The sequence below is a fragment of the Perna viridis genome, chromosome 5, assembly GCF_037379345.1.
Source record: "Perna viridis isolate PV_CMFRI_1.1 ecotype Kerala chromosome 5, ASM3737934v1, whole genome shotgun sequence".
NCBI classification, from domain to species: domain Eukaryota; kingdom Metazoa; phylum Mollusca; class Bivalvia; order Mytilida; family Mytilidae; genus Perna; species Perna viridis.
In genome coordinates, this window is record NC_142449.1 from 2015813 (window position 1) to 2036033 (window position 20221).

The 20221-nt window shown below is 33.4% G+C and overlaps 2 protein-coding genes across 2 annotated transcripts; both read left to right on the forward strand.

The window, feature by feature from the left end:
- The first annotated feature begins 2015 nt into the window (after positions 1-2015).
- LOC148615574 (uncharacterized) lies at positions 2016-9395 on the forward strand. Its single transcript, XM_088581945.1, has 3 exons — positions 2016-2127; positions 4066-4479; positions 8908-9395. Exons 1-3 carry the CDS (start codon positions 2070-2072, stop codon positions 9378-9380), a joined length of 945 nt encoding a protein of 314 aa, XP_088438071.1. The 5' UTR covers positions 2016-2069; the 3' UTR covers positions 9381-9395.
- A 2167-nt stretch (positions 9396-11562) lies between these two features.
- LOC148615575 (uncharacterized) lies at positions 11563-15628 on the forward strand. Its single transcript, XM_088581674.1, has 4 exons — positions 11563-11593; positions 13069-13101; positions 13257-13673; positions 14249-15628. Exons 1-4 carry the CDS (start codon positions 11563-11565, stop codon positions 14566-14568), a joined length of 801 nt encoding a protein of 266 aa, XP_088437800.1. The 3' UTR covers positions 14569-15628.
- The last annotated feature ends 4593 nt before the right edge of the window (positions 15629-20221 follow it).

Here is a 20221-nt window from a genome sequence, read left to right on the forward strand (position 1 = left end):
ACAGGGAACGCTCACTGTAGTAGTGTGTGAACCCTGTACAGCCCCAATCTAGAAAACCTCAAACCAAGGTATGGAATGTTTCGGCCAGCTATCCTCGAACCATTTGAGACCCCCGTTCAGTCAGACAATGTTTCAAACCTGTCTCAGACAGTTTGTTTCAAGCCCTTTTACTGTGATCAATGCAATACTGGTACACCACACTAGGCTTAGAACCCTTGAATTATTTATATAACCCCTATAAATAATTGTCTTTCCTAGCTCCGCGACAGCTTGATTCAGAATGAATACGTTTTCTAGATTTTGATGCTTTATATACTATAAGCGCGGACTTCGAAAAAGACACCCCGTTGATGTAATCGGGATTCTCTTCTTTGTAAGTTAGGTTGGGGGTTAAAGGTGTATTGCTGTAATGGTAATGGGCATATTCAACTGTCACTGGATAGAAACCTGTTAATGACACTATCCATTACAATTACCAACTTATAGTTGTTATAAACCAAAGAACTTAAGTGTAGCTTTATGTATCCATGATAAACATTTCCTTAATAAAGGGTTGATTTCTGTTTAGGATGAACAACATAGATCGGGGTGTTTTAAATCATTATTAAACCTATTTCTTGCAGATGTTATGAGCCATTTTCGTCACATTATTCACCAACTTAGTAGTCAGACTTGTCTAACCCTTACCAAACTTGCAGTGTTACAAATTTCAAAATACCTAAATCCCTTGTATTGTGCATGATAGAACCTCTCGGTGATTGATTTGGCTCTTGTTTCGATAGTTTTTGTTTTGAGTACTTGTCTGAAATAGATTTTTTTTATTTAGATCTTTATATTCATTTGATTCTAATTCTACAGTTGAGATATTACTCATTGAAGCACGTGTACAAATTATACAAATTACAAATTATTTGCAACATATATATTTTGTATTTATGTACTAAATAATGGTCAGACTTCTTTGCATTTACGTACTATGTTGATTTTATGTTTAAACATATAATAACTGTATGTAGAGTTAAGTGGATAAGTAACTTGACAAAGAGTTTCTATTTCAAAAGGCACTTATTTTGCAATTTTACATGCTTTTGTTTTTGACGAGACACGCATTTTGGCACAATCCTCTATCTGAAATATGAATGATGTTTTATTTAAAAAATATTCCTGGAATAGGTGACTATCTAAATCTGTTGTACCAAAAACGAAGATTTCAAAAACATGTACATTATCATGACAATCATCTCGAAGTTGGTAAAAGATGATAACTTTATATCACTACAGATGTTTTATGGTCGTCATGAACTCGTGGATCGTTATGGTGTATCCATCTGCACCATAAAAACAGATTTATTCAACGGGTCGTAGTTTTCATTTCCTCGTTTGTCTACCCCGGACTTGACTTTTTATGAGCAACTCGACGGGTGTTTCTAGAAAAGCAGATGACGCTTACCCTACCGGTGCACCTGGACCATGCTCCTAGTTTTTAGTGGAGTCCGAGTTGCTCATTTACTTCTGTTGCTTTGTATGTATGGTTTTGGTTACTTTACGTTCTTCATACACACTCTTTGTTGTGTATGTCTGTTTTCCATGTCTGGTCTTTGTCCCTGGATTACATTCTTTTGATTACCGCTATAACCTTGGTTCCCTTTATTACTCTTTTATATAAATTCTTTGGCGAATGCAACAATTCCGATTTTCTTGTGGTCACTTTATTTCAATCGTACTTAAACTTTAGCTTCTTCAGCGTAGGGAGTGTTTTTTTTTATCTCAGAGTAATCAAGGGAACCATGAATCAATTACAGACTTATCTCCCTTAATTTGGAATTTTATAGTACATTCTATATAATTAATATCTCATATGAGTAAGGGTTCTATGAATTTGTTCTATGTTATTTTCTGTACTTTAGCATTTAAAACAAAATAGAAGAACAAAAATATGAATTACATTTTGCATGATTGTTTGCGTGAGTGCTACTTAATACTTTTACGATACCCCTACGTCTCGTTCTATTTATAGTTATTCGAAAATAGTTTCAAAGTAAGAGAAGCTCAAAATATGCACAATTGTTATGACCTCCTATGAGCATATGATTCATGTTATATTCTACATTTTTGCAGTTATAAATGGTAAGTCAAAATCATTACAATTTTAAGTATTTGATCTTGTTGTTTGTTTGTTTTTTTTTTATCTTTCTGATGTGAAATTTTGAAAACAATGTTTACTGTTTTTTTTTCTTAGGATTTATAATCAATTATAACATTTTGTTTCAATATTAACACTTTTATTATCTCCTCACCTGTGCAGCTATATACCTTCATAAGAATCGACACAAAGCAGGGTATGTAGCATCTTCAGGAAGGAGATGTCAATTTAACTTACCAAGATATTTTCGGAAGTGAAAGATGGACAACAAGCTAGTTGCAATGCCCCCTACTGTCGTAATGGCGTTAATCATATGAGGATGCTTAAAAATTATAAAAATTTACTACAAAACCTAATATCTGGCAGCTTTAGGTAAATTATACCTGTGCAGCTATACCTTCATCTCCTGCATATGGTGTATATATTTCACAATTGATTCGCTACGCTAGAGCAAGTACTAACTACTCTGATTTCTTTGAATGCCGTAACAGACTCCTCAATCAGGGTATGAAGAAGTGAGTCTAAAAAGGTATTTTACCAAATTCCTTTTTAGATATTAGACCTTGGTTGATAAAATCCTTAATTTCTAATAAAATAATGATTGTTTGTTTTATTATAAATTATTCTTTGTGCTGATGTTACGGCTAAATTACCGATTTACCAATTATAACGCAATCAACACTGGTATCTTCATAATTTCTAATAAAATAATGATTGTTCTTTTATAAATTGTTCTTTGTGCTGATGTGACCGCTAATTTACCGATTTACCTATTATAACGCAATCACCACTGGTATGTTCATGACCCAATGGAAGAGGGAGGTTTAGCGTGATGTAAAACAAGATTTAACCCACCATTTCGTGTACCCACCAAGTAAGGACCATTGCGGTATCAGCTGCTCCGGTGGTGTAGTATCTATTTTGCTAGATTTATTAATGACTTGACTTGATTGTTGTACGGTAACTTTGATGTTACCTTTATTCCTTTTCCAATCAACAACTGATCGATAATCTCAATCGTAGGAATAAATCTGTGTTGTGGGAAAATTTTGCTTTTCGCGCTAGAATTCTAACAAATAGACTTCTGGAGCAGGTTTATGTTGCTACAAGATTGAAGTCATCACTACAAAAGCTTTATGGTCGTCATCATGAACTCGTGGATCGTTACGGTGTACCCATCTGCACCATGAAAACTGATTTGTTCAAGGTGTCATAGTTTTCCTTTCCTCGTTCGTCAACCCCGGACCTAACTTTTTATGAGCAACTTAGCGGGTAATCCTAGAAAAGCATAGGACGCTTACCCTATCGGTGCACCTGGCCCATGCTCCCAGTTTTTAGTGGGGTCAGAGTTACTCATTTGCTTTTGTTACTTTGTATGTATGATTTTAGTTGCTCTATGTTCTTTGTTGTGTGTGTCTGTTTTCCATGTCTGGTCTTTGTTCCTAGATTACATTCTTTTGATTACCGCTATAACCTTGGTTCCCTTGATTTCTCTTTGACATCGTGGAATTATTAAACAATAATATAGGACCATTATCAAGGAAACTCGCCGTCTCAAATGTGATGCAGAATTGTGCATTCAATACGTGATAAGGTCTAGTTTGTGACAATTCTTTAGGTTGCACAAACCATGGTCACAGCAGATGTCATATATGCCGTTTTTCCGGACGCTTATTGCCCTTTGACCCTTTTCCCGATTGGCCAAATACTGATAACTTAGTGGCGTTCGAAAAAAAATCGAAAATTTTAATTGCGTGCCATGTGATTTTTCCTAACTGAAATGTAGAAAAATATGAGTAAAATGAACACATTTTTTGTGGCTGCTATCTTTTTTTAAAATAGTATTTGTTTAAATATAGTACTTGTAAAAAGATAGAACTTGTTTACATTAAAGTCTGATTTTCTTTACTATTATCATTTAGATGAATTTGTTTCCTGTCAAGATGCTAGCCTCATTGTAGTTACCAATGCTAAATATCAACAACAGAAACTGAAGTTTGGATGTAGTCCTACACAACCAACTTCTTGGACATCACTGTCATCTATTACATTATCTAAAAATACGTCAGCAACCAAAATAGAGGACATTGTTGAGGTTACCCTTCCATTTTCAAGTCTTACGAATAAAACCACATGGTACAGTGGAAACTGGGAGAATCGGGTGACTATTATAAAGCAGTTTATTACACCTATAGATGGATCTGGTATAGAGTTCGACGTTCCCAAGGAACAGGTATTATGTACAGATGAAGGAACCTACCATTGTAAAGTAATTGGAGTGGCCAACGGAGGTAAAAATATTGATGTCATGAAGACAGGAACTGTTCAGTTTACAGGTAATTGTTAGTGTGGTATTAGTTTTAATTGCTTAAGGATTAGGTATAATATAGTCAACCACATGCATAAATGTATCACAATTTTATGGCAGCCTAACTCCTGGTGATTAGGCCATTGAAAATATATCGGTTCAGGGTTACTTGTCAAACACAGATAAGGTAAATATGTCGGCATTTCCATTAAATTACTAAGGCGCATTTGGTTTTAATCACCTTTACTTCATCCAAATCATTATTCATGAAGTGAAAGTTTAATGAGCCCATGCCATGGTAGTTGATATATTGTTTATGGCCGGATGGGTGATACATGACGAACATGAAGACGCGCGTGGTTAAATGAAATGCTTGAATGGCTTTAGTCTTCGCTGAAATGTACTTTAATTTTAAAACACAAAGTTAATTTATATTTTTTTACGTCCCCAGAGATTGTGGTGGTATAATCATTTGACTTTTGGTTGCATGTTTATTTCCTTAAAAAATATACTTTATTTGGCAAAGCTGTTATAAATACCTTACAGTTACAGCTTTCACTTGTAAGGTATCTTGGAATGTTAGTACCTGTAAATACAGGTATATTACAGGTAAAATCATTATTGTTATTTTTACAACACACAAGTACATTTAGACGAAAACAGGCACAGAATTCACTACTTCCCCGTAATAGTTTTCGTTAAAGGTGGAAATAAATAAATGGGGCGTGACTTTTGACTGAGTTTTAGTTTCAAGTATCTTAAGTAAGTATCACAGGGAAGCAATGATTACATGTACATAATTATGATCATTGCAAAATAAGAAGTAATTTATCCAAACTTGAATATAATGCATTCAGTTTGTTGATGGTAACACACTGAATAATTTCATTTTTAAAATGATTAAGAATATCAATTTGCTTTGTTCTTAGCTCTGAAATGTAGTAGTACTTATCAATAGTGAAACCAATAACTGTGAATATAATGTTGTTGTCCCAATAGTTTTGATCATGTATTTTATATCCTATAACTAGATGTTTCAACGTGATTTCTTTATCATAATCAATTTTGGTTAAAATTTCTCTTACTTTGCTCCAAAATTCTTTGACTGCTAAGCAGTTCATAAAAAAGTGTTGGTAGTTATCAACAGTTTTACTAAAAAGGCAGTTCGCTGAGGGTTTTATTCGCCATTTATGCAGGTCTCCGTTGTTGGTAATATATTGTTGATTTATTTCCACCTAAACATTCTAAGCTTATTGCACTTTAGGCTGTGTATAAAAGTAAGACTTTTATCTTGTTCAAAATAACCGACATTAAATTCCCTTTTCCATTTCTCGATACCTAGATTTTTAGCTTTCTTGTTTTTATTAGGTATTTATAAAATGCTAGAGTGGAGGACGTTTTTATTAATATTGACTACCGTTTTTCTTGACTCCTCGGTCTTTAAAGACTGTAACCACGACTTTGGTATACTTTCTTTAAAGCTGCATTAGCTATCATTTTCGTAAGTTTTTGTTGAAATATGCCTTAATCTTGAATTATTTCTACTAAATTGTACTTTTCCCTCGTAATTTCATTTGATATCCACAAATAAAATGCCTAAAATACATGAAATAGGTGTCTATATATTTCTTGTCTTGCAAGACTAGAAATCGACCTAGTTAAATTTGTATGCATATGACTTATGGTGACCTTAATCCGCGCATGTGCTGTAAGGGTCGCTTCTTTAATAACAACTTTAATTATTAAGCGAAAGTGGTTATTCAACGGCAAGGTAGACCGACAGACTCAAGCCGTAAAAGAAAAAAGCAAGGATCCTTTTTGAAATTTACGTATTGTGATATAATGTGGCACAAATTTGGTCATTATTTATTTGAAAATTTATCAAGAAATAGATGAAATGAAATAAAAACAAGACAAGTGCTTACCTGTGTATCCGTTGTTGTTATTTTTTAACCAAGGTTAAAGTATTTTAACCCATGTGAATGGCCTGTCGGCAATCTTCGGGAGTAATGGCGAAAAATAATTAGATCAGAGCTATCGATCTTCTCTGAGTGAAAAAAAAACGTTGTTTTCACAACATTCTTTAGGTATTATGGACTTTTATTGCTTCAATTGCATTACTTACAAACTTATTTCATTGACACAGCAAAATTCAGTAGAATCAAAACTGAACAAATTTGGCAGCTAATGCAGCTTTAACAATTGAAATTTGAGAGATCCAGTTTCGTTTATCTTTCAATTTACCTAATATTTAATTGTCGCAAACTTCTCCGTTTTCGTTTATAATATCATTTACGTATAAAATATTACAGTCAATAGTCAATCCAATTTTTAAAAATAAGTATTTTATTTTTAAATTTGATATGTTTGTTACCCCAAATTACTTGTTTTCGCACTTACCTAAAACTTGGTTGCATTTGGAGATTAAGATCAGTTATTTTTAGCCAGTTTTTAATTATATCGGAGTAGAAATCTGGAATTAACTTTTTTAGTTCAATTTTATTTAAGTCTTTCAAACTTAAGTTCATTCTAAAGATAAGAAAGTTATCTCCGAATTGATTCAAATACATTCTGGGTATTACGGCCCAGTTGTCTTCCTTTGATTCTATGATTCTTGAAATCCATTTTAGTTTCAACGCAGCAAAGTAGTTTTTGATGTCCGTCAAGTTTAATCCTCCTTCACTATAACTGAATATAATGGTTTGTCTTTTAACTCGTTCAATTTTACTATTCCATATGAATTTTAAAATTTCCTTTTCTAAATTGTTTAGTAAATTATCTGAAATTATACACATGTTTGCTAAATAGGAAAATTGTGATAAAACGAACGTCTTGACTATCATTATTTTACCTTTTATTGAGAGATTTCTTTTTTCCATGATTTGAGTAAGTTTTGGCTTTTTTTGTTTTCCCAATTTAGTCGATTGCATTCATATATAATAAATAGTTTGAAACATAGTCTCTACTTTAGAATTTAAAAGTTTTACAACAATGCAAGAAGCATTTTCAACCTTCACGGGTTGTTCAGTGAATTTGATTTGGTTACATTTTCTAATGGCCATGTGACTTTTTTGGGGGGGAGGGGGAATTGCTCAACAAATAGAAAAGAGAGATTCCCCAAATCTGAATGACATACTTGACCAACATTAAGTCATAACATTCAGGTATCAAGCAGGAAACAAGAGGGGACAAAAATGTCAAATATCTAATCATAATCAAAATTCAGAGCTATATCAAGTTAGAATGATGTGTCATTGCTCCAATTTTTCAGGGTTTGACATCTCTGGTCATATCAAGGGTGATTCGCTTCGAATCGTTTTATTTAACCTTTAGTTTGTGAATTAAATTACTTAGGGTCGGGCAAAAAAAGGGGTTGGTCTGGTAATCTTAAACAGACATCCAATAAGCTACAAAATGTAGTTTGAAATCAAGATAATTACAAGTTCTGAGTGGAAAGTTTTATAGATCTATATTCAATCTGGTGTTGACATGTATCTACTTGTTGAATGAAAATGCTTCTTGCATTGTTGTAAAACTTTTAAATTTTAAAGTAGAGACTATGTTTCAAACTATTTATTATACCCCCTTTATACAAAGTTTGGGGGTTATATTTAATATGAAGGTAGGAATCCTTCTCCCTTTCTGTTTGTCTATTTGTCTGTCCATATTTCGTGTAAGTGCAACTCAGATTTACTCCTCCACAACCATTCAAGGGATTTTGATGAAATTTTATAGGAAAATTTGGGGATCATATTTGTATCTACATTAGATGTGCATTAAGAAATAAAGTTATTGTTGGAGGAATGCACAGGGAACTACATATACATACATTATGTACATGTATATGTAATCCAGCTTCAGGGCTGTACATTAAAACATACAGATGTAAGCTCCATTCTTCCTTAACCACAAGGGATTTCCACAGAACTCTATATGGGGGTTGGGCATCATAAGTAGATGTGCACTAAGGAATATGATAATTGTTTGAGTATTCTGAATGGAGATGTTTATACAAATGTATATTTCCATGTAACACTGAACTTCATTTGAAACGGGTATTCTCTGTGGTAGGTTTCTCTTTACAAAGGAAGAAAGTGGTTGCTAATTCTCGCGGATTCTTTCATATGAACATATTTGCTGGTATGCATTTTTTCGCAGTTTCAAAATATGAGAAGTGTTAAAAATCCATTTTGCGGATAGTATTGTTTATGCGCTTCTGTCCACTCCAAAAATTAGTATACTGCGAAATTAAATTGATATATTTACAGTATACAAACTGAATAAGGTGGAACATACACATTTATACCAGTATTATCAGCAGTATGTTCATTTTGTAATAGCCAGTTTATCAGATCAATATGGAACGGGAAATAAGTTACATGTGCTACATTTACAAATGGTATTTTGGAATTAAAGAGAACACTTTAAAGATCATATTTTAATTCTTTGTTTGCAGTGGAGCCTACTACTATTAACCCAATTACAGTTAATATACCCCAACCAGAGAATATCTACAATGCTGGAACACTACTTACATTAAACTGCTATGGTTCTGTTGGTAGACCAGCTGGCAACCTCCAGTGGTGTTTCAAGAGGTCAACAGAAATAAGTTTCACTGGTTGGGCAAATAATGGGGACATCACTCAGGAAGATGCAATCCAGAATGGATGTCAATTTTTCCGCTCGTCTCAGTTAAGATACAATGTATCAGCAGATTATGAGTATTATCAGTTTAAATGTGTGACTGGGTTACAACAGAACTGCAACAGCTTTGGTGAAATCTCATCTAACATTACAATCTATAAATGTAAGTTATTTTGTTCTTTATGTTGGTATTTGAATCTTTACTGGATGGTGTTTTTGTTTTACTATTCTGAAGTTCAGGGTTACGGTAGGAGACTCTCTGTTCAGTGTACACTTTTTGGTTAAATCAAATTTCAATGGGAAACACCTATAGACCTGACCAGTACTGAGGATATAATAAGCCAATTCAGTAGAAGTCGTTATATATATTTGTCCCCGTAACCCCCTCATATTATATTCTTAGCAAATAAAAAATGAACACATTCCATTTTTCATTATTTTCAATATATCAAAGCAATTTCCTGATCTTATACTTTCCTTTAGGGGATTATTATAACCCTGTCACAAATAACAATATATTCCATCCATAATGAGAATCAGTATTGACGTGGTATGAGAAAATTACGACTTATGCCCAAATGTTATGCAGATAATCTTCCAGATATTTCGGAGGCTGCTTTTTTCGTGATAGTCGGCCGTTGAATCGTCGGTATTTCTTTTTCCGATCGGCAACACAACGTGCAGGAAATAACGAACTCATGCAATATATGCAATAGCCAGTCCCCTCATGCTAGCAGCTACCCCAAATTACTATAAAGCGTTGCAGTAGGTATAATAAAAGAAGGATTCGGTAAACACACACAATCACAAACGTTTCCATTCATTGTTTTATCGAGTAAATAGACTTTAATTTATTTATGTTTTATTTACATTTTATTTGTATTTAGTTCCTTTTTACCTTATAAACGTGACTATTGTTCACTTATTCATTATTCTTACACAAAGACAGCTTGGGACACTATTTTGATAGTACAGAATGTAGCTTTCGTTGTTTCCAATCACCTGATGCAATTGTGAAGACGCCGTGCTTATTTTGTTATGAGCCAACATAAATGAAAAACAGTCACAAAAAATTAGAAACGTGTATAAACCGTTCAAGAAAAAGAAGGTTTGATTTAACGGTTTAAGCGGTCACATAGCAGATGTTTGATTTAATGGTTTAAGCGGTCGCATAGCAGAGGATTGATTTAATGGTTTAAGCGGTCGCATAGCATATGATTGATTTAACGATTTAAGCGGTCGCATAGCAGATGATTGATTTAACGATTTAAGCGGTCGCATAGCAGATGATTGATTTAACGGTTTAAGCGGTCGCATAGCAGACGATTGATTTCACGGTTTAAGCGGTCATATACCAGACGATTGATTTAATGGTTTAATCGGTCACATAGCAGATGATTGATTTAATGGTTTAAGCGGTCACATAGCAGAGGATTGATTTAACGGTTTAAGCGGTCACATAGCAGATGTTTGGTTTAACGGTTTAAGCGGTCGCATAGCAGATGTTTGATTTAATGGTTTAAGCGGTCACATAGCAGAGGATTGATGTAATGGTTTAATCGGTCACATAGCAGATGTTTGATTTAACGGTTTAAGCGGTCACATAGCAGAGGATTGATTTAACGGTTTAAGCGGTCACATAGCAGATGTTTGATTTAATGGTTTAAGCGGTCACATAGCAGAGAATTGATTCAATGGTTTAAGCGGTCACATAGCAGATGATCGTAAATCCGATTTCAAAATCAATCAATGTAGTATAAGCATCTATAACTCAAAATTAAAAACCGCTTGAATCGACTACACTTTTTAGTTCCATCGGTGTGTCACACGATCTGGAGTTTCCCTGAATCACACGGAGTCCTAAAATGGCATTATGACAGACATTTCAAAGCTAAGATTTGCTTGAAGAGGGACGAAAAACTCTTTCACTATAGGAAAATAACCTCGCACACTAGAAAGCAATTCGACCTAGAAAGTAGAGTTAAAGAGCATCCAAGGGAACCAAGGCCATAGCGGCAATCAAAAGAACTCAATCCCGGGTCAAAGATCAGGCACGGAAAACAGAATACACAACAAAGAACATAAAGTAACTAAAATCATACATACAAAGTAACAAAAGCAAATGAGAAACCCGGCTCCACTAAAAACTGGAAGCATGGACCAGACGCACCGGTAGGGTAAACGTCCTCTACTTTTCTAGAAACATCCGCCGAGTTGCTCATAAAAAGTCAAGTCCGGGGTAGATAAACGAGGAAAGGAAAACCTTGACCCGTTGAATAAATCAGTTTTCATGGTGCAGATGGAAGACACACTATAACGATCTACGAGTTCATGATGACGACCATAAAACTTCTGTAGTGATGACTTCAATCTTGTAGCAACCTAACCCTGTTCCAGAAGCCTAATTGTTAGAGTTCTAGCGCGATACAAAAAGTCTGCGTAGTTTCAGCAAGCTCTGGCATAACGTATGAGTTATGAGTCATCATTGTTAGTGAAAGGTACAACATGAAATATTTTTGTAGGTTCGAACTATTGAATTGGAAACCCTAATAGATAGATACAAACCTTAATTGTTGAAATGATTCCGATGATAATGCCCTCAAAGGTCCGAGGATCCATGGCTTGTGTGACATCTCATTAAAAGGTTCATTGTCCATAAAAAGCCATGGATGACAAATTTTGTTATTTTTATAACTGTAATAGACAAAAATATATAATGATGATTGATGAAATTTTCCTAATGACAAAGCTACTTGTGTGATTGCTAATTATAAAGTTAATGTCCTTGAAAACATACAAAAAAAAAACGATTTAAAGTGATATTGCCCTTCAAAAGCCAAAACATTTTTTTATGGTTTTTACTTTATACTTGTAAACCAACATATAAATATGATAGTGTCTTACTTTAATAGTTGTTCGTTATTTTTAGTTGCTTTGTGTTCCTTGTTGCGTGAGTCTGTTTTCCGTCTGGTCTTTGTCCCTGGATTACATTCTTTTGATTAGCGCTAGAACCTTGCTTCCCTTGATTTCTCTTGCATTACTGCATTCGTTTTTGGCCCAAATAAGATTTTTTACCATGTGAGTGAATCAGGCTTTGTGAGGTTTTAGTTGGGATATCTCGTCTGAAAGTGTTCAGTACATAGCAAAAGGGTCGAAAATGCATTTTCCCTTACTTATATTTTTGTTCAGCACTAAAACCCATGGGAATATATAAAATATATAAATTACATGTGTTCGCTTTGTTGCAAAAGTGGGTTAATTGCCAAACCTTATCATCTTGAGTGTTTGAAAATATGAATAAAAAACCTTGCATGTTGATAATTGTAGGTATCTATACTGTATAACATGAACTGTGCCGAAGATATGTTCTGAATATTTACCAAAAGTAATGCATTGTAAGTCCAGATCAAACGAAAACTACTGAAACATATACGTTATATTTCCGCATACTGACCTCCTCTCGTGTCAGATTATAACTTTGTTCTGGTATTTTAAAAATGGGGACTATAGGAAAAGGGGGACTATAGAAAAATGGGGACTATAGAAAAAGGAAAATTGTTAATGTCTAACGTTATGTTGTTTATAGATACTCAGCTGTAAGACATGTCTTCATCATAACGTTTTATGTATGTTATCTGTACAGTACCATATAAGTGATAATGTTTGTTGGGCGCTAATTTTGCTACTCTAGGTGTATTTCACCGGTCTGTCCAAATCGCTTTAAAAATCCACTCAATATTCACTATGGGCTTCAGTACTTAGTGTACCACTTAGTATATGATATGTCCTTATAATACACCAAAATGAGAAAAAAAAATTCGTGTACATTTTTTCTTGAAAATAGACAAATAAATTTGACACCCGCCTAAATAACCCAACATACGATATTATATGGTCTGGACACTTAGTGAATTGTTGTCAATAAAGTGAGTAAGATAATAATAATTGTCTCTGACTTACTTTTAACTTATAGATACAGAACTCACCACAAGAAGTCAGTCAACAGGTATGTAATAATTTAGATTCTGATAAAGTTTAGCATTTTTGAAAATGGTAATGATATGCTTTAAATGCAAACGATATTTTTTTTCAATTTAGGCAGAATTAGGTTCTATTACGAGATGAAGTACATTAATTTGTTTTTCTTTATGTTTCATTTAGATCAAATTCCTTTCTTTGAAGATGCTAGCCTCATTATAGTATCCATTGCTAAATATCGACAAGAGAAACTGAAGTTTGGATGTAGTCCAACACTGCCAAATACTTGGTCTTCACTATTGTCTATTACTTTATCTAAAAATACTTCAGCAACCAGTACAGAGGACATAGTTCAGGTTTCCTTACAGCTGAATTCCTCTATTCAGAATAAAACCACTTGGTACAGTGAAAACTGGCAGAATCGTGCAATGATTATAAAACAGTTCATCCACCCTTTAACTGGATCTGGTATAGAGTTTGACATCCCAACGGAACATGTATTGTGTTCAGACGAGGGAACCTACCACTGTACAGTACGCGGGGTTACCAGTGTAGGCCAAAGTACTGAAACCACAACAACAGGAACTGTTCAGTTTACAGGTTATTGTTTGTATGTTACTTGTTTTCATGGTTTAAATAAAGTAGAACATTCTGAGTATGTCCATTTTACGGTTTGCACATCGTCAACCATGTTCACATATAAAGAAGAATTTTATTTAATCTTCATCGCTAAAACACTCATGTCCGACATAGTTTATCAGTTCAGAAATAAAATGAAGTTTTACTTTACCGAAAATAGTAATTCGGTTTTAATAGATTATAGAATGAAAGCGATGTAACCAGTTAAATTCAATTGGGCATCCTTTTAAAACATTGTTAGACAACACCTTTGATTTTAATTCCTTTCCACACATTGGCCTTTTAATAGCATTCCACAAACAAAACAAAGAAATAAAATGAATTGCCTAATATTATAGATTAAATATAATCAGTAAAGCCTTTAATGTCCGAATAAAGTTTCTTATTTATCGAAATGCTATATATTGTCATGCGGTCTCCGGAAAGCTTATACAAATAATTTTCATTCGTAAAACGTCATCATACTTACTTATTTTAACAATTTTAAAGATACTGAATTTCTAATAAATTCCTATGTATTTCATGTTTTTTCACAGTTCCTTCGACAATTACAGACCCGATTCAAGTGTCCCCAGTTCAACTAAATAATGTGTATCCTCTTGGAACATTGATTACATTAAGGTGTAGAGGATATGTGGGGAGGCCTGCAGGAAACCTTACCTGGTGTTATAGAAGGTCTTATGAAGCTGACTTTGTTACCTGGCCTACCTCGGGCGACATCACACAAGAAGACGACCAAGTTTCTGAAACAGATAATTGTCAATGTGTCCGATTTTCATCATTGAAATACAATGTATTTGCAGATTATGATTTTTTTTCAATTCAAATGTGTTACCGATTCCATCTCTTGAGCTGACGGCTGTCCTTAGAGGGTTATATTATAACTTTCATTTGTAAAATGGGTTATTTTCGTTCTAACTTTGAAGCAATGATTGAGGAAAAAAAGAAGGACTAATTTCCTTTTAATATGACTGAAGCTTGTATTGTCTAAATGCATAAGTACCTATCAATTTTAAGAACTGATTTTCTGTTGTCGTAAATCGTACTTTTGCCACCATTGCCTTCTCGATCATATATAACTAAATATCGGCAAAACTGAGGCGTCAGTCTTAAGATAATTCAGTTATTTCAAAATCCAACAACATATGGCCATAACGTAAACCCAGGAAACAAAGACGATCTGCATACACAATGTAACGAACCGAATAAAATAGATCACACACAATTTGAAGACAAGAACAAAACGCCCCACACAAAGACTAAAACAACAGCAATAATAAATCAAACAAAATATACAAAATCTGCTTTTTTTTATTTAATAACACTTTGACGATTACCCTACCGGTGCACCTGGTCCATGCTCAGTCCGAGTTGCTCATTTGCTTTTGTTACTTTGTATTTATGATGTTAGTTGCTTCATGTTCTTTGTTGTGTATGTCTCTTTTCCATGCCTGGTACGGCTATAACCTTGGGGCCCTTGATTATTCTTTGAATAATAGGTGATGTTTATCGTTTACTGTCTAACCCGAGTATATTAGATTGTGCTTGCAACGCTTTACATAAATATTGTGTGGTAATGAACATGGTCTTGATTTAAAAAGGAGGAAAATAAATTTCCCGATTAATGAAGGCAATATTATCGTAAAACCAACTGAACAATGTATCCTTAAGAGTTAGACTTAAGGCGGTATTTCTGTAGATGTCTGGTAAAGATTAGATTTCTCAAACAATCGAGAGATCGATTAATTTTTTTATCCCAAATTTTCAAAAGATTAGTTCAAAACGATGTCTCCGACATTGAGTGAAATGCAAGTTTGGCCGCGTTTTAAAATTACCATCATATTTGTAGATTATGTGATTGTTAACATATCAAGTCAGACTTTTTAGATATGTCGAAAAGATAAGACAGAAACAAATACAACATTAACAAAACAATGTATTTCATATAAAGTGAAATATCTTTCTCTAGTATTTAATATTCAGCTAGTTTTATAACCTAACAACGGTTCCTTGTTACTTTGTTTTCATGTTAATCAACTAAACTTTATCATCTTAATGTTGAAAAACATTCATATTCATCTAATAAACATTTTGTTGAAATTAGGAACTTGTAGATGTTCAATTTGACATTAATAGCTTTAGCTCTAATTTCAGGTCGGAATCCAAAGTTTCAAATAGACTTTTTCAAGTTTCAGATAACTCATTATTGATCTTGAAAGGCACTATATTTGTAACTCCGGTTGGTCCTATTTTCCTATACTCCTAATATCATTTTCCTTTTTCAATATTTGACCATTGCATTAATATACATGTAAAACGAATGTATTAGATCATATACTGATTCAATGTGCTAATATTTAACATATAATAGGAGTCGGATTTACATATGCATGTTATAGGTATGTTTCCGAATGATGTATTACAATTGTATTAATTATAATTGATGTATTTAAATAACACTATAACAATAAAGTTGAAAAAAGATAGCACTTTCCGTATATCCGTTACACTCTTCATTATAAAGCTAAGACAATATAGATTCGAGGATATAATTTGACCACATAAACCACAAAAATCCCCAAAAAACTTTTGTAAGCAGTGTTAACCATTCAAACGCACGATATGAGTGACGCTGACGGTCTGCTGACTGTTCCTTTACTTGGCGTTTATTGCTGTTTTCGCGCTAAGAATATATAATCAATGCTATGCACTATTATGTGATATTTGTAATATACAATTTTGACCGACTTCGGGATTTCTTAACGTCCTTGGCTATTATTTGTTCATGAAAATCATTTATGATCTTCAAAAAATACAGAAGAAGATGTTTACAAAATGCTGAAATTTTCAACAAGCGGTCGGCATTTCTATCGGAAAATTGTGCTCCTCTACTTGCTGACCTTTTCCTTCACTCTTATGAGGCTGACTTTATAGCTGCTCTGATCTGACGAAAGAAGGAATATCGTTTAGCTAGATTCTTTAATCTCAGTTTCCGCTATAAATATGACGTATTATAATTATACAATCCTAGTTCCAGGGATTTGATACATCGCATCTAAAGGAAAACTATCGACCAAACTTTACGACAAACGTGGTGACTTCATTCAGAATTGCTATCTTTTCTTTCATCTGTGACAACATCCTTTCAGTACCTGCGTATGGAGTGTTCATATCACAACTCATACGTTATGCCAGAGCTTGCCGAAACTATGCAGACTTTTTGTATCGCGCTAGAACTCTAACAAATAGGCTTCTGAAACAGGGTTATGTGGCTACAAGATTGAAGTCATCACTACAGAAGTTTTATGGTCGTCATCGTGAACTCGTGGATCGTCATAGTGTGTCATCCATCTGCACCATGAAAACTGATTTATTTAACGAGTCATGATTTTCCTTTCCTCGTTTGTCTACCCCGGACTTGACTTTTTATGAGCAACTCGGCGGGTGTTTCTAGAAAAGGAGAGGTAGCTTACCCCATCGGTGCACCTGGTCCATGCTCCCATTTTTTTTAGTGGAGCCCGAGTTGCTTATTTGCTTTTGTTACTTTGTATGTATGATTGTAGTTACTATATGTTCTTTGTTGTGCGTGTTTGTTTTCAATGTCTGGTCTTTGTCCCTTGGTTACATTCTTTTGATTACCACTATAACTTTGGTTCCCTTGATTACTCTTTCAATGCGAATAATTTACCTTTAAGAGGAGTTGATAATAAATTTGTTAATGTTATTCATTTGTGTACTATTTACAACACGTTAGTCAATATTGTCTCTATTACATGAAACATTGGGACCACGGGAAACCCTTGTTCATCTCAACTGAAAGCCGTTAAAACAATTCTGCGGAGGGGTTATTCAAGTTTACAGTCTGTGTAGATATCTTTTAAGAAAGTTTCATCTAATATTTCGTTTGATGTACGATTTGAAGAAAGATACTCGATGTGTTAAATATACATCTAACTGTTTAACATATTATAATATTCCAATTTCACACGTTCAGTTGTTGAGTTAAACATTAATATAGATGAGTTTATAACAAATTTGATAGAGGTATTTGTCATTTCTTACAGTGAAATGGATGGTTATATGTGTTTTATTTCATTATTTTTTTATAAATAATTTAAAAATTAAATTAACAATACATCGTTTAACGAACAATACAAATGCTGTTTAGATTGTTACTGTAAACCAACTAATATCGCGTCAGTGAACTTTCGCGAATTTTAGTCAATGAACTGATTCGCGATATTGACATCACTGAAAATTAATATTCGCGGATCTACGACTATCTTGTCAAATAAAATACAAATAAAAATGAGTTATCTTAAATTGTCATGTCATGTCTTCCTATGGATATCCCTCCTATATGACGGGGAACCGCTTTTTATTGCATAGTTATTGACTTTGTTTTGTCAACTGCGTATCGATATTTATGGGTGAATGATTTTGATGCTACAAAACATTATTTTATTGTGAATTAAAAATAAATAGTTTATATACCTATCTTTTTCAGGTATTTAGACGAAAATTAAAATCAAAGAAAAATAACTCTATTTGATCAACCGGAAATTGATGGAAAATTGTACACAAACACCCAACCTGATCAATACAATTTCCCTGACTTGTTCCCGGATATAAACTTTCGCGATTTTCACAGGCTCGCGAAAACTGCGAAAATTTATATCACGCGAAAATTTTTGATAAATGCCAAATGTCTAAAATTTTGACCTTCTTCCATAGAACCAAATCACAATTTTCACATAAAATTACAGCATGAAGAAAAATCCATTGTAAATTTGATCCTTGTCCTACATTTCTGCAGCAAATACTAAGCAATGAAAAAAGGAGAGGGCAGAAAAGAAAAAAAATCAGGAAGAAACACACTTAAAAAGGAACTATATTCATATACAACGAAAAGTTAATGAGGAATTAATTGTGATCTTGTACCAATAAGATTGGCTTTTTTAAAACTCAAATGAATGCTTCATCTGTGGAATGCTTATTCAATTTTTAGTCTAATTGCAAAGTTGTACAGAAACTTGTTGAAAAAGAAATGATTTATGTCAAGTTTTATATCAATGGTGTATGTCGCGACTTCAACTTTTTGCAGATTGGGTGAAGAAGTGTCATCTAAATAGCCCAAATTCAAATATTTGATAGTTTTTTCTCATTTTTTTTCTTTATTTCCACTACAGTGTATGTTTCTGACGTCGAAAACACTAGCTAGTCAGTTTCCATCTGATTAAAGTCAGAAATATGTGTTTTAATACATGTCACTGCAGTATTAGAGCATTTTCACCTGGTGCTAGGGTACTTGTATAAAAACTCATTTTTAGAAGCTAAAAAAGAATGATTTAACCCAAATTTACTTCCAAAGTGCTCTAAACACATTAAATGTAATTTAAAAAGAACCAGAGGTAGTCTTTTAGAGTAAACTATCAGATGAGGTAATTGAAATCAAGCTAGGGCCAGGGTTGTAAAACTGTGGGTTTTGCTAAATATGCCATTTACACTAATATTTCACTACTACAGCCACAAAATAGTGAAAAAATATCTTAAAATGCATGTTTTGATGCTTATATTGTACATATGAACTCAACTGGATGTTGCTTTATCATATCAGGTCAGATTTGTTTTTGCTTTGAGGCTATTTAGTGTATGACCAGCTCCAAAATAATTGTTTTTCATAAACTCTGCAGGGCTTTATGTGGCACATTTATTCAAAACATATGTAAAAGAATGGGAAATCATGTTTTGTTTTACATTTTAAAGACCATTCTCTCTCATTGTTCAGAATTTCATACCAATGCAGCGATAAGTACTCCAAGAGGTTGAGACAATTGACATACACCCCAATTTTGCCAAATGACCTTTGCCGCAGTTAAAAACAGATGAATGGTGTTTATTTGCTGTTATTATAACACTGTGTGTGCAAAAATCTCAAAATGAGATATTAATTTGCCAAATTTTACCGTGATGCCATGAGCAAAATTTTATGAGTTGTACATTGAAAATCCCATACAAACCCATTTTTGCACTAAAATGAAAAAAAAATGAGAAAAGAAATAAGTTTTTTTGCCATATTTCATATTCATTTTATGAACTCTGAGAAATGAACCCCCAAAACACATATAAATATAGCACGTTTTACAAAAATGTGACCTCTCTTATAGGTACAAGAACACAATTAATTTTGTAGTGCATTCCAGCAGACCCATTTTGACATATTAAAAAAAAATTCAACCCCTTCAAACTCAATAAAACTTCACCAATATGGAAACATGTATAAAAACAGATATCTATAAGAGTGCTAGAAAAATTCACCATCATTATTTTTAATTTTTAGCACATATGCAGACCTTATGGACATAAAATGTTACCACTGCCAAATGTCATTAATTTTTACCTTCTTCCATATGACCACATCACAACTTTCACATAAAATTGCAGAATGAAAAAAATATCCCAGGTCAATTTGATCGTTTTCCTACATTTCTGCAGCAAAAACTAAGCAA